At 40.1% G+C, this 15,850-nt stretch overlaps 1 protein-coding gene across 1 annotated transcript in view; it reads right to left on the minus strand.

Moving 5' to 3' along the window:
• GFRA1 (GDNF family receptor alpha 1) overlaps window positions 1–15,850 on the minus strand; it is a 143,079-nt gene that overhangs the window by 42,593 nt on the left and 84,636 nt on the right. The window contains exon 4 of the mRNA XM_074158963.1: window positions 10,173–10,512. Within this exon, the coding sequence (XP_074015064.1) occupies window positions 10,173–10,512 (340 nt within the window). The remainder of the gene's footprint in view (window positions 1–10,172; window positions 10,513–15,850) is intronic.

Genomic DNA, 15,850 nt, shown 5'->3' on the forward strand with positions numbered 1-15,850 from the left:
AATCTCATAGCTTATCAATGTTAGTTAAATCTTCTAAGTGACTCAAGATCGTGCACGAGAGTAATTTTAATTTAATATATTAGGTCTCCTCTGGGTTTAAGGAAAACTACTAAGCTCAAACGTGATTCTAAACAAGTATGATTTATTTGCAATTGGCTAATATAAATATTTTTATGCTGCTGACCTTTTGTATAATAAAACCAATTTTGAAAAATATGGTGCAAATCCTGAGCACAAGGTAATGCAATAAAGAATTAGAACAGTGATTCTCAGATGCAGTGACACAAACCAGAATTTTCTCTTTCTGTTTGCAAAAAAATTACCTCAGACCATTTTTTAGAAGCCTGTTTGAGAGAACATCTGGAAAGCATTCCACAGGAAATCAAACCTATATTAAATATGTTTTGCGGGGCTCTGTTTCCTTGCATTGACTTTAAGCATGCATAATGTGTTTCTGTCTTCTCAGTTGCAAAGAAAACACTTCTCTGAGAATATTCTACAAAATGACAGGCTGGACTGTCAGGCTGCGACTTCTATCAGGGGATGCTGGTAAGGCTTCTATTTAGTCTATCTGTCTCTCTACCAAAGCTCTCCAATAACATGAACAAATCCACTAGCTGCGTTCCGAGTACCATGAGGTTGTACATTTTCATTTTATTTCATTTCCTTTATGCTGTTTAATTTGAAGCTTCTAAATATAAACGACTGTCATGTTTAAAGATGTCCAAGCCTCAGAGTGTCTCTTGGTAGCAAGTTACTCAGGAAAGAACAAGTGCATTACGGATAGAGTTGTTCTCACTTCATTAGCTGGGCAGACAGGAGTGTCTTTGAATTACAGGCTGGAAACCTAAGAAAATCATTGTCACCCTCAAAAAGCAAGCCAAAGAAATTAGTGCCACAAGTCCTTGAGGGTGCCGCTGGATGCTTAGGTGTTTATTAACAACTATATCGTGAGTGCTCAATGAAAGGATGTGGATCCAAGCATCTGAGAAAGACATCCATGACAATAATATTCTCTGTAACCACTTGAATAAACTACAATAGAGTATTTCTGGCTCAAGCATGAAGCCGTTGTGGAGTCTGGAGACAGAAAGCCATCTTAAAAGTCCAATACAAGTTTTCTCGTTACCAGAAAAGTTTCTGTTGGCAGATGCACTGGATCGTCAGGTTTCCTAAAGTTATGTAGGGATGCTTTTTGCATAGGAAAATCCCTCAGTGGCACCATGATATGTGTGGTGGCATTCCTGAATGAAACAGCTCCATGTCCCCCTGTCAGAGACCTGGCTCAAGGAAAGAAAGGGTGCCCAGTCTGTCCTTGCACTCAATCGTGCAGGGTCTGTAGGCAGCCAGCATACTTGAAACTCATCCCAAAGCTACTTGAAAAACTGTTCTGACTCCAGGAGTAAGACAACGCATATAAAATCAGAACTACAGCAGATAAAAGCAGATTAGAGTCTCTTTTATGTGAACCCTTTTTTTCATGCACAAAATAGCCCCATCAAACAGCAAGTCAAAAAGCTCTGGCAGTAGCAAACCAATATAGCATTGATCTTATTCAACACATTTTACTTGCTTTTAGAAGCTATATGTATATATAATGCTAGTACAAAAAGCACTGACTTGTAGTAAATGATTGGAAAATAAACCATTTTTACCAGTTAAGAATGATGTGGCTGTCGTAAGAGGGTTTTCCTGTCTCCACTGTCAAAAAACCTGAACACGGCCACTGAGGCTGAGAGCTGACAGCCTGTGCTATATCCAGATGTTTATAGAAGTTGCTCTAAAAGACACTGTCCATTCTGAAGAATATATTGCAATGCGGCACGATGGCCAGTTACTGAGATGCATCTTCACCATTTCACAATGCTTAATTAGAAAAGGGAGCATTGTAACTGAGAGGACAACCACTTTAATTTATGCTTAGATTGGAACAAAAGAAAATGAACTGAACATTCAAACGCTACGGTCAAGTTTTAATTTAACAGAAGTCTTAGTCACATGTGCTTTATAATAGAAATGCTTCTTGTAATGGTTTATAGAATGTGCTCGAACAAATGTAGTGTAACCACAAACATGTGAATGTAAGGTCATCTATTAATAATCTTAGGCAAGGGTCACAGCCAGCTCACACAGAAAATCTATATTCAACTGTAAACATGCACCAGAAAACTTTTTCTGTGTCACTTGTTTTGAGGCCAGCAGATAATCAAAGCACAGGAAACAACCACCACCTCTGCTGAGAAGTCTTTGCAGATAGTGGTACATTTACATCTGACTTCCACTTACCAGCAGTTACTCCATCAGTAACATGGTAGTGCTTAAAGCATAATGAAAGCAATGCAATTTCTATTCAGTAAACATTAAAATGCTAAAATTTGAAAATATACATGTGGATGTCACTTGCTCTGTTGAGAAACAAAGTTTTATTTTTAGTTCCAGTGCTTACATTTTCTTGCAGCTATTTTAACAGATGAACTGCCACCAGAAATATTCTCTTACTGGGGCCTGATGTAGAATGATATAAATAACCTTTACAAAGTCCAGCATAATGGAATGGTAAAATCAGTTGACATTCTTTTAATTAGCACTGCCTGAAGATTTACCTACACAGAACAGGAATAGCCAAATTCATCCCTGGAATAAATCCACTGAAGTCACTGATGTCAGGGGAAGTACACTGGGAATGGACTTGATATAATAGCTCTGTTATTCACATTAAACATACAGCAACTTCTTGCCTGTAGCATATACATGATTTGAGGTAAATGAGAAAACATTTTGATTTATTTAAGCAAATGCTATTGTGTGATATATACACCCTTTCTTTGCCCCAGAAAAATCAAGTTAGGCAAACCTGACTGGGTGTACATTAAAAGGGATCAAAAATCTTCTCTTTGCCAGACTCAACAGATTAGTGGGTGGAAGCTACTCATGCAAACCAATGGATGTTAAAACTCCTGCTCTCTACAAAAGCCTCTCAACTAACAGTTCAACAAAACAGCGGTAGCAGTACTCTTACCGGAACCCCATCCAGCAAAGCAATTAAGTGCTTGCTTAACTGTGGGAACAAGGGTAGCTCCAAATTTAGATCTCTATTAAAGTTTAATGCCAAATTTAACTTTTCTGGATTTCAATATTTTTGACTAAACATGGGTGAAACTGCTTCCTTAACATATATAATTTAATCTTCCCCCCCCCCCGATAAACAAACAAAACAAAATGGGTCACATTTGCCCTGCCATAAGCCCCTTCCTGGCTGGTCTTTCTAATCTGTAGTCTTTTTTTCTGATATTATAGAGGCAGTTTTCCTTTCTCACTTAGAATAACAAAACAAACAAAATGATGATGAAGGACCACATTTGGATGATACAGCCCATAGAATCATTTTGGCTAAAAAGGGACTGACATGGAAGGCAGGGTATCTAAATATGGCCTATAAAACTCTAATCCAAGTTTATTTTATGTTTGCTGTGTGTTCACACATACGTACTTTAATCCCTCTTTCACTTTTTCAACAGGTAATAATGAATATTCAGTGCCACAGTTTGTTCTCATCCTTAACAGTAACCAGAAAGGACTAGCAGGACCTCGGCCACGCCAGGGATGCTGCCAAAGCTACACCACGCACACCAGAAGTCGGCTGATTCAAACGGCTGACAATGTTGAGGTAGAAATTGTGTTTTGCAAATAATGGGCACAAAAGAATTACACTCCCTCTTCGTGGAGACTGGGTTTCAGGAATCAGCAGAGGTTCTAGCTGACTGAAGGGATGCCGCTTGGAGAGTTTCAAGCTTGCCTGACAAGGGACGTCAGCATAAAGATACTGTCTAGTTACGGCTTCTTGGAGCATAAACCCCTTGTGTGTGAGGATCTCTTCGTTGATAAAGCACAAAGTGATGTGAAAATTGGGTGCAGGAATAAAGCTGAACCATTTTTCTAATTACTATATCCTTGCATCTTTGCTTCTTTTGGAGAAATGTCAATCATCCAGCAAGCTTTTTAATCTTCAAGACCCTCTTAAGCAGAGAGGGAGCATAAATGAGGACTGGCCAAGCAGATCCGGGCACCACAGAATGAGATCCATCTACACATTAACAGGGACAAAGCAGTCTTGTTTTGCTGGGTGTTCTGATTTTTGGATTCCAAAGGCATTTATGGATATGTTTTAAGGAGGAACTGCTTGATTCATTCTGAGATTTATTCAAAGGAGAGAAATTTAAAATGGCCTTTGTTTATGAGGAGAGGGGAGAGTAATACTCTGTTTTACTCTGCTAACGAAAGACATCAGTGTAATGAATCATATAAGGGACCAGAAGGGAAGAAAATAATACAATATTGCAGCACTTTCTATCTTTACTTTTCCTTCACTTGAAAGGGTTTTTTGCTTATTTTGCAGAGACTGCATTAATATTTTTTTCCAGGCTAGCAATTCCCCACTCACATACTCCACTACACCATCATGTTTTCTCTGCAGAACACAGCAGCTTCTGTCCCAGCTCCCCCCAGATCTCATTTTTTTTAATTTTCTGAACTGTGATCATACCTGGTTGGGGTTTTTTTCACTTAAATAAATACGGTACCTCTAGCAATATATACATACATGCATATATATACACACACTTACATACACTTCTACATATAAAAATCATACTTCAAATTCAGGCTATGCTTACAGATGCGAGGTGAGCTTGTGGGCATGCTGCAGTATTTGGGCCAAAAGGTAGCTTTACATTTTTTCCTCTCCCACTTGGTGCTGTGCAGACGCAGGTCCTTTCCTGGCAAAGCCCCTGTGTCCCGCACAGGGAGGGCAGGGGGGGTTTGCAGGTGGCCTGAGCTCAGGCTACCCCCATTGCACTGCAAACACCCCACATCTATTGCGGGGTGAGTCAGGCAGCACATGGGGTTTTTTTTGCTCGCTCCCTCACTCAGTCTCCAAACATACAATATAGGCAGAGCCTGCACGTCTCTAGAAGTCAAGTGTCCCTGTTTTAATGTCCTTTTAACAGCATTACAAAAACTATGTTGTTGCCCTGGTTTTGCATACCCACAGCAAAACAATCATCTCAAGGAGCTGCCAGACAACTCTGAGTGCCAAACTGATATAAATACCCCGGAGGGATGCAAATCCAGCTCTGTTACACAGAACTGTATAATGCTACTGTGTCCTTCAAGAAAAAATCCACTAAGTGTCCTTTTAACACATAAAGCTAGAGCCAGTCTGAGACCGAGCAGTCCGGCTCAGTAGATGGGCAACTGAATTGTAACCAATATAAGCTACAAGGCTCAGAAAGGGAGGTAGGACCTGTGTTTTCCCCCTCCTTTTCTGAATTACAGATGGTCACTGGACTGTGGCAGGATATCGAGAGAGGAAAAGAACAACACACAGAGGAGCAGGTGAGGAGGGACTGTAAGCGGCCGTTATAGAGAGAATTCAAATGCGGCAGAGAGGTGGTGAAAGTCAGGTAATGACTGGGAGATCTGGAAAAAGGAGATGAAAGGAGACTAAGCAAGGGGAAGAGGCATGAGAAAATAGCAAGGGAGAAAGTGAGAAAAATGAGATTAGTCTAAGGAATAGAAAATTTGAGGAAAAAGGCATATTTCTTCTTCCCCTCTTCCCTCTCCCCTCACAGATCCCCTTAGTGCGCTCCTGCTCCCTGCTCAGGGCTCCCACCTAACACAAGGTGCTGGGCTCCCCCTCTGCTACAGCAGGACAAAAAAAGGCTGACTGCATTTATAACACCTCATTGTAGACCTGCCTACGGCGTTGAACCAGCCCCTTCTCTGGCAACTCTTACCCACGAGGGTGGAGGGTTTGCAGTCAGTAATGGTACGTGTCACAGGAACAGCCCACAAGTTGTAGGCAGAGAAGCCACTTTTACAAACAGTTACTTGGTCTAAAGCACTTGCAGATTTGCACATGCCTTACGGAAAAGGAGCAGATACAGTGCCTCCCTTTCCCTGGTAAATTATCATTAAAAATATTCAATGGAATATAAAGAAGGAAAATTAATTTTTTGGCAAGTTTCTTACGTTTTCAGGAAACATAGCAAGCAGCTGAGCTTTTATTCTGGCTTCTACTGTGGATGAACTCTTTTACACACTGATGAAAATGTTTGCATATCTTCACCCAGTGTTCTTATACCTGTAGCTGCAGATATCTTTCATACAGAATTGAATGGGTGGTTGCAACAAAATCAGGGCTGGACAGGATAGGTGACCAGAAACTGCTCAAGAGGTAAAAAACAACCAATGAAAGCACATTTATAAAGAATCAGCTCTCTGAATACACAGTGCTGAAAACATCTTTATTGTCTTTTCAGAGAGATGACCCATCTACTGAAACCTAATAGGACATTTCATTATTATCCTTCAGACATCCCACAAGGAAAAGTTATTTAACTACATTATGCAGCCATTTTATCTTTTTTTTCCCCAGTATCGAATAGCTGTAGCCATCAACATGTGCTTTTTACAGAACTAAAGGCAAAACATTGAGTTGTATTTCTTTTAGCCAAAAAGTCCAAACAGCTGTTTTCTGAAATTAGTCAAGAACTACTTTCTGGCTATTTTACCTTAAAAATGAGCTTCAGTGATTTGACCAACCATTTTGAATACAGTAATTGTGGAGGACAAGAAACATGCTGTTACTAGATTCTTATATTAACAAAAAAATGCTTCATTTTATGCTATCCTTCTTTTCAGATCTTTGCAGCACATGACTAGATTGATACTGTTTTTTTAATAAATAATGTGTCTGTATCATTATCACTCTGGTCAGTGCCTTCTGAATATATCCAGGAGACACAGGAAGGATGCAAATTCAAAACACAGATTATTAAAAAGACCAAACTAATGACTCACACTTTCATTACTCAAAGAAAATAGTATTTGAAATACTGTCAAAGGTGGCAAAAATGAAGCACACTGCCCTACATTTACAGCAGAATGATATTTTTAGAACATGCCAGGCAACTTTCTGAAGTTTAATTGGTGGCTGAAGTGATCAGAACAGATGGTTCCTCATAGATTTGAGCTATTCCAGGACAACATCATTGGTGAAAGTTTTTGACAGTATATTGACTTTCCTTAGAAGATTTGTTTATCTTCATGAGAAAACAGAACTCTAATGGCTTCTTTTTGCTCTTTGTCTTTTTTGCCTTTCTTTTCAGTGAGCATTGACAGGCATGCCTGAGAGACTTCAATCAGTTTCAAAGCTGGATAGGGACTGGGATACAAGTAGAGGCAGCAGAAAAGTCATAATGAAAGTGAACCATTCAGTATTCTGATGAAGTTGAAAAATTAGGACTGTTTACATAAGTTAGAACTTATTTGCATTTCCTGACATTTCTGGTCTCTTTTTCCCCTTAATCGAGAGTTTATGTTACATAACAGATAAGTTAATGAATAAAAAAGAATAAAATAAGCAAAGCATCCTGCCATCTCAGTTAGTGGTACCTGAAGTTTGGCCAAATTGGTTCCCTGCTCTTAACTGTTTCAAAAACAGATTCAGTGATGTAAGCATCCAGGACAAAGCTTTTAAACAGCATCCTAAACAGAATGTTTAAATACTTATTTGCACAGGCCCAGTTGATATTTTATACAGAGTATGGGCAGATTCAAATCTTGCATTTCTGAGTAAGCAGCATTTGTAAACCATTTGTGAGTGCACTTTCAGAAACCTTCCAGAACTTGTCGCCTTTGTCTTAACTAGCATTAGGAAGAAGCTTTAATAGATGTAATAGGCACAAAAATAATAGCTTCTAAATGACTTGGTTTCACAGTAGGCAGAACATATTCTCAAATTACTCTTCCATTTTGATACTCTTTCTAATTTCAAAATGAAATAGAAGTTATCAAAGCTAGAATTATATGCTTACTGACTACTGCTTTTAATTATTCTAAACACATCTGGAATTACTATGTAGACTGATATTTATCAGTGCCAATACTTTAAATAGCAGGGAGGAGATCTTCTCCCCTTCCTCTCCTCTGTTGCCCAAGTCCCTGTTTTCCTGTGGAACAAAGGGAACAAATCACCCCAACTCCCTCTAAGTGCACAACAAGTCACAGAGATAAAATGTCTTTCACCGTGCTATGGATAGGCTGGAACAGCTCTGCTGCTGCTTCCTCCTCTCCATGACAGTAGTGAGGGAAGGTATTAAATACACTAGCCGAGTGTATTAAATACACTAGCCGAGGAGGTATTAACACCTACATGAGATGACTCTCAGCAGCACATCAAGCTTGCTTTCCCTCCAGCATAGGACCTAAGTGCCGCACTCACTGACTCTGCCCCAGACCCCGCAGGCATTTGCCCACCCGCTCCCTTCTACCACTGCTCCTCCTCACCCTCAAGCCAGGTCTCACTCAGCCTTGGAATCCGAGTCCAAACTTTTTTATTTCCGGTATTTTAAAGAAAAGAAGCCACAGGAAGAACCCCTAAAGAAATCCGTTTTCAATCCAGTGCCAACCGCAACTTAGGGCAACAGGAGCAAAGATTTTACCAAGCTTCCCTCTGCAGCATTGCAATGGAGAAAGCACACCACCACACTCGTGAAGTCAAATTAAACAAAATGCCATTAAAAACTTAAGATACTGAGACAACGTAGATCAAAGCTGACCAAAGGAAAACAGAGTCATGACAGAAGTAATGGCATTAATTTAACTAAGTAATTCCTGAACACTACAGCCTGAATAATAGGAAGAAGTCTCCCTATAAAATCCTCTCTCCAATTTCATTAGCACTACAACGCACTGGAAATTTGGCAGAAAACACAGTAAAGATATTGTAACTCTATTAATTAACAGGGCCTGTGTATAGGGAAGACAAAATATATAAGCAAAAAGAGTAATGGCACAACATGGAAATGGAAAACAGGTGGTTCTGAGACTACTTGTATCCAGCTTTCATAAACTGCTATAGCATCAGCCAAGAAGCTGCTGGATGCAAACTCATGGGACTGAAATGAGAATCCTGCTCTGATTTAAATCTTCTCCAGTTTGGGGCAGCATGAAACTGTCTCCAGATTTCCCCTGAGCCGTTAAGGATAGGGAGCTCCTCGCCTCGTCACCTCTGAACACCACTCGGGCACATCTGAGGTGCTATGGCTAAATGTTTAAGATCAGCAGTGAAGATCTCAGAAACAAACTTCAAAGTAAATATTTTACCAGGCATATTTAAGCACTTACTAAGATTTATATCATATCTTCAGTGTCCTTCACATTTTACAATAGTGTTTATTTCCTTGCTTGCTAATTCACAGAATTGGATAATCTACAAGGAAATTACACATTAAAAATAAGCAAGATTCTTGGGCATAACTTCATAAATATGACATTAGCACAACAACATTCTAATACAAACATACACAATGTTAAGTAGGAATAAAGCATTTCCTAAGGGCAGAGGAGGCCCTGTCTGCCACTGAATAAGCGTTCTATGACAACCTGGAGGGAACTGGCTGAAGGCGAAGGAGCCCGGTTTGTCCTGTGAAGCAGCGCTCTGTCCTGCCTCTCCGGGCTGAACACGCAGAGGAAAAAGGCTGGGAATTAGGTCAGCGAATCAATGACCCTCCAGTTGTATCAGCCCAGCACTCTTGTCAGGGGAGGGGAGATAAAACAATTCCAAGGCTAAAACAGCTCTACGAAGATAGTAGGATCTAGTCTGCAAACATGGACTCCTTTTTTTCCAGTAAAGAAAAAACCCATGAGTAGTCTGTGTATTGTGACCATTTATAAAGTCCAATGTGTGGCTTGTATTCCCAGTTATTAGTGCTCAGACATAAGATTACAACGGAAATAAATCCCATTATAATTAATAATTCTCTTTCCACCTGGTCACTAATGGGACATAAAAATCATTCTGAGATACCATTTACTAGAGACACCTAATGAAAATGTTTCCAATGAAAATCTGTAAAAATTATACTGGGGGTTTAAAGATTCCTCTGTAACGCGAGGGAGTAGCTGGGAACAGTTCTGGAGAAGGCACACGCTGCAACCAGGTGCAGGCTTTTGTTATTCTGTTAAGGGTGACAGAGTCGTTTGATTTTTTCCCTGACTCATCCTTTTCCCTAGTGGATATTCTGACCCTTAGCCCTGGCAAATCCAGCAGTACCAAAAAGTTCTCTCTGGTCCCTCATTAATCACTCCCCTGCCATGTGCTATCTTACCTGCAGATGTAATTCTTCTTGCAGGATTCTTGTAAATTCAGGCAGTTTGGTTTCTCCCTGTCCTCATATGAACACACAGGAACAATAGTCTGCCGTCTCCTTTCTGTACAGGCTACGTCTCGACAGGAGCAGAAGAGCATCCCGTAGCTGTGCTTTGGGGGAACTTTGTCAAAAAATAGCCGGAGGGCCTTATGACACTTCCGCTTGTTACAGATTTCATTAGACGTGCTGCTGGTGCAGGGGGTAATGTAAGCAGATCTGAACCTCTTGCAGGTATCATTTAGGTTACAAGCTTTTGCTGCATCCAAGCAATTGTTCCCCTTTGAAAGTACTGGCTCCACTAGAAAAAACAACACAACAGCAGTAAGAAATGCGTCACATTTATACTGTGTTTCCATGTTTGTGTTTATTTCACTGTTAATGAGATCCTGATTATATATTTGTTACATACAAAACTTTCAGTGCCAGAAACTGTGACCAGTCCTTTTGTTTCTTAGGGTAATGGCTTAATTAGTGAACAAGAGCACAGGCATGTGTTAAGATCAGAATGCTGGCAAATAAATGATGATTACACCGAGCAGGCTGTACTTCACCCCCTTCGTAGCAGACAAGCAGGATGAATATTGGGTAAGACTTGGCCTCACTAAGAAGCTATTAAAATTGCTGGTAAATTGGAAGGGATACATTTGGCCCATCGCACAGGAACACAGCGACAACGTGGGCTCCTAACTCTAGTTTTGTAAAGCTCTGACATTTTTTTATTTTTCCCTTGAATGGTATAAATGACATTCAGTGTCTACACCGGAGTAACAACATTTAGATACAATCCGAGTACTCTGCAGAATGTAAAAGCCACATGCCTGTTACTACAGTTTTTGAGGTATGAAAACAGCCCACCCGGCCAGAAAGGAAAGCAGGTGCAGCCCCAGGACTGTGAGCTCTCTAAGGCCACTCACAAGGTCTGTAAGCTCCACGCTCAGTTAAAGACATTGTTATAAGGTCTATAGATGCCACCTGAACCCTGGAAGTTTTATGAAGTTTACAAGCTCTGAAGAAGCTGATGTAGAATTAACAAGCGACTGTGAAAGAAACATTTTAAAACAAGGAGTATGCCTCTCTCTCACACACACGCTACAAGAAGTTATAGAAAAAATGAAACTCAGATAAAAGTTAAGACTATAATTACACATTTAATTTTGCAATACATTATCCAGATATTAAAACCCAATATATGCTTTCCTTGAAAATGAAGGCAACTGGCATTAGAATGCAAAATTCAATTAAGAATAATCGTAACGCTGCTTTGGATATTAGGAATGCCAAGATCACAGATCCAAGAAAATACATTAACTTCCCATTGCTACAGAATCTGCAAACTGAACAAAACATTTTGCAAATATCTAAAACTCTGCAGCAACCTCGCAGGGGGGCTGGCCAAAGATAAAACCTCTCAAATGATCTACAGCCCTAAGTTCTTCTTAAAAAAAGCTTTTTTTCTAGATCTTCCACCTTTCCCAAAAACTCAGTCCAAGGCCCTTCCACAACTCAGTGCCATTCTTCTCCATTCTCCTACCGCTTCGCTTCCCATTCTCAGATCAAGAAATCAACCTTTTATCTTTTTCCATGGCAGGAAAAGATGGTGTAGCTTGGCTGACATGCTGCACTGAGGTACTGCAACTGCCTGAAATGACTGTGCCCAGGATGGGCCGTGGTACCAGCACGCGCTTCACATCATACAAATAAAATATATAACCTGCTACTACCCCACATATCTTACCTATCCAGAAATAGAGCAACGCTTAAGTAGCATTAGATCTGTTTTTCACTCTCACGATACACTGCAACTATATTCAGTGGGTTTGTACATTTAACCTTTGTACATTTAACATTCATACTCCAAGTCCCTACCAGTCCCAGTTTCTTGCACAATAAACTGCAACTTTTTTCTTCTTATCTTCACAAATTACAAAATTATAAACATGCAACATTTGACTATAAATTAACAGAGCCAAGCATTTCTTATAATAGCAGCCTACCACAGTTTAAGCAACACCAGATGCAGAAGAGATGAGATACCCAAAACACAACCCTCTCATAAAATTGTAACATTTTTATATAAAATGCTGTATTACATTAGCATACAACTATAATCTTAACTATGAACTCTCAAAGTTTTTTTTATACAGCATATAGAATGATATGTTTAGTACAAATATAATTACTATGTAATCTGCAGGGCATGTAATTATGCAATATATGAATAGTACATGCTAATTACTATGTGATTGCAGAGTAATTACATAGTTATTTGTGCCTGGGAGTCAACTGCTGAATTCCACTCTTTAAAACAAGATTCTGTGGAAGAGCTCTGAATAGGGCATTTCAATACGAACAGACACCAGCTTACTGTATATTAGCATTCTTTAAAAGAAAACCCAAGATGTAATAAAGCACCTCTTTGCTGATAATCATATACATGTTTTCCATTAAAGGTCCAAAATGTAGTAAATGCTGATACAGAATTAAAAAGCGCTGTGAGTGTGAACACCTCAAGAATCAAAAGTGACAGGTTAATCAATCTTTTTAAAAAATAGAGCATAAGCCAATTCACTGACCACACAAACAGCAGTGAAAGTTATCTTGGATGAAAGTAGAATGAGGTACGAATTGTTCGTAACAATAGTTGTGTTCATTCACACCATTCATATAATTTATATCTACCCTAGACTCACATTCCTCTACATGTCAGCTCTGAACAGGCCTTTTGGTGTTTGTTTGTTTAGGTTTTTTTCTAAAACTACCCCTGGCTGTAACTTGCCACTTTCCTTTTCTATTTCGGTACATATGTCTCTAGCTATTGTTTCTGGCATATTTATCATCACTTCATAGAAATCATTTCTATATTTTAAAGTCGACTGACATACAGCACATAAGAGAGATGCATCAACTGCATTTGAATTGAACAAGACTGTCTAAACCAACTCTTCTCATTAATGCCTACTTCTCCCAAGCTTTTAAATCATGTTTTAATGCAAAATTTACAATCCGGAACAGACTTTATGCTTTATTTTTATTGCAAAAGTACAACATAAGTATTCGTAAGTCCTGTGGTAACTACAAACAGTTAACAATACTGAGAGTGTTTCTGAGGATTACTTACGCAGCAGTAATACATAAGGTCAAAATTTCACCCAGCTTCTGTTCTGCAAAGCTTAAATTATTAAGACAGGCAGGAGTTTGGCTCTTACTAGGTAGTGACTACGTTAAGAGCAAATGGATCTAATCCAGAGCTACTTTCCTGCCAGCATCCTTTGGGAAAGGTCTGTGTAAGGAGATCTTTTTCAGTTCCCCCCTCTCTCAGGGCACTTGGATACGAACGGAGGGTGGTCAGAGCAGCAGTCTGGGACAAGTAACAATTCCTTCCCACCACCATTTCCCCACCTAGAGCTTCCTCTCTCACAAGTCCGCTTTGCCTTGGACCCATTCTGGAAATCTCTGCCAAGCCATGCAAGCTCTCTGCTCCTGCCAAATCACTGTAGACTGTGAGGTAAGTTACTTCCAGGCAGGTGATAAGTGATGCCTCATGCCTGTATGCGAGGGACTGGTTCCCACCCACGGCAAGGGGCCCAGCAGAGCAGCTCTGCAATCACCAGGATGCTGCCTCCTGGCAGAAGTCACCAGTGGCTGCATGTTGTTTTGCTGCTACGGTTGCTACCTTGATGAGGTGCACAGCCAGAGCCAGGAGCTGCTGCCTTGGTGGGAAAGCAGCAGCTCCCAACATCCACAGAGTTAGGATGCCTAAGAACATCCTCCTACCAGGCAGTTTGCTGTCCCCTATGTGCAAAAACTCTGGGGCAATAATAATTTGGTTACTGATGCTAACACTAATTTACCTCTACATCGATCACTGGCTCACAGCTCTTCGAATGCACGTGTAGCATGTGCATGCAAGGCGAGATGTTTTTCTGATAAATTTTACTGATGAGAAAACAGGCCTTGTATTATAGTATTTTTGATATTTGTTATCTCCTGAACCCCCTCTCTCTCTGGACCAACATAGTTACAGCTGCAACCATTCTGGACTCGAGCTCCCGTATGACAGCAGAAAGAAGCCAGCCAAACGCGCCAGTCTTTCATCCAGAGATGTTCCTAAAGTTTTAATAGGGCTTCCTCTGCCATGTGTGATCTTCCTTATGCTTCCCCCTCTTTCACAGTCTCTTCACCTTAGTCTTTCATCTTCCTTGCATTTCCATTTCTATTTCATTTCTGCACCTACTGAGTCTTTGGCTGTCTCCCCAACTCCTGTTAACCCCATGGTGCACAAGAAGGGATTCTCGGTGGAAATTGGGAGCTTCTTATTCGTGCTCCCACTAGATGGAAGGAGTGAAAGGGCTATTACTTGTTCTATAAGATTCTTTTTAAGCAGCAAAATGGACACTTAGTTTTCAATTTTCTTACAGTACATAAAAAGCAATTTACTGAGGTTGCCATTAAAATTACAATTACTATTTGCAAGTAATTAGCATTAGTAGGTTTTCTAGGGGTTTTAGTGAAGGGAATGCTGTAAAGAGAGCTGTAAATGTTAATGAGATGGAAGGCAAAATTACAAAGTGATAGAGGCGACCACACGGGTATGGGCCTGCTTCAATGCAGATGCGGAATATGGCATATAGGAACCTAAAACCAACCAGAATAAAGATGAGAACCATGATCCCACTTTAACAGAAGTACTGCTATGGGGTTCACCAAAGTACTTCTGCTTTGTGAGAAGAATAGATCAAAAAAATATGGAAAGCATGGGAAATATTGTGATCTGCATCTAATGGATTCAAATAAACTACAATTTTCCTGAGCAAATTATTTCTAATCCCAAATAGCAGAGAAAAAACAAGTCATCCCTGAGAAATCATGAGACTGATGCACATACTTTTCATGTTATTCTGAGGTGGTTCTTGTCTTCTACTCAGTCTTTAGAGAAGTCAGGCTTACTTCAAACCTTTTCCACAATCATGATAAGCAGGTGCTTTACTTTTTAAAATTAAAGCTAATGCATTATCAGCTATACCCAGAGCTTTCAGAGTACTACCAAATACAGTAATATGCATGTTGAAATTACAATAGATGGCAGCAGTAGGTACACCAGGTGGCAAGGATGTTGAGACTGACTCCTGTGTGCAGAAGAGCACGCCCAGGGCTAGAGCAACAAAAGGACTTAAACCAAAACTGCCTAAACTGAGACTTTAAGTTCTGAGACCAAAGCTGGAACATTTTACATTCCCGGTTGGTCCTCCCCAGTGCTGGGAATGCAAGCCTTCGATAACAAAAATTCCACAGGTCGCTAGAATTCTTTTCTGACTACACCAATAAATCCACCTGAGGAGGTAAAGACTATCACTTGTGCAAGCCCTGTAGAGATCAAGAACGTCTACATTGCTTAGTGTGAACGAACAGACATGATTTGGAAGTGTTCATCACTATGTTGTTCTGTACAACCGCTACACCCAAAGTCTTTTTTGATACACCCTGGGCTTTGTTTTTATGAGACTCCACTGATGAATCATCAGTCAGTATCTAGGAGACTTTGGTTTGATGCCTTCCCTGACCTAGAGGCTCAGAACCACTGTTCTCATTTCCCAGAAGGGTTCTCAAACATCTCGCTGTAGGGTGTTCTCAAGAAG

The sequence above is a fragment of the Numenius arquata genome, chromosome 15 (genome assembly GCF_964106895.1).
Source record: "Numenius arquata chromosome 15, bNumArq3.hap1.1, whole genome shotgun sequence".
Lineage (NCBI taxonomy): Eukaryota > Metazoa > Chordata > Aves > Charadriiformes > Scolopacidae > Numenius > Numenius arquata.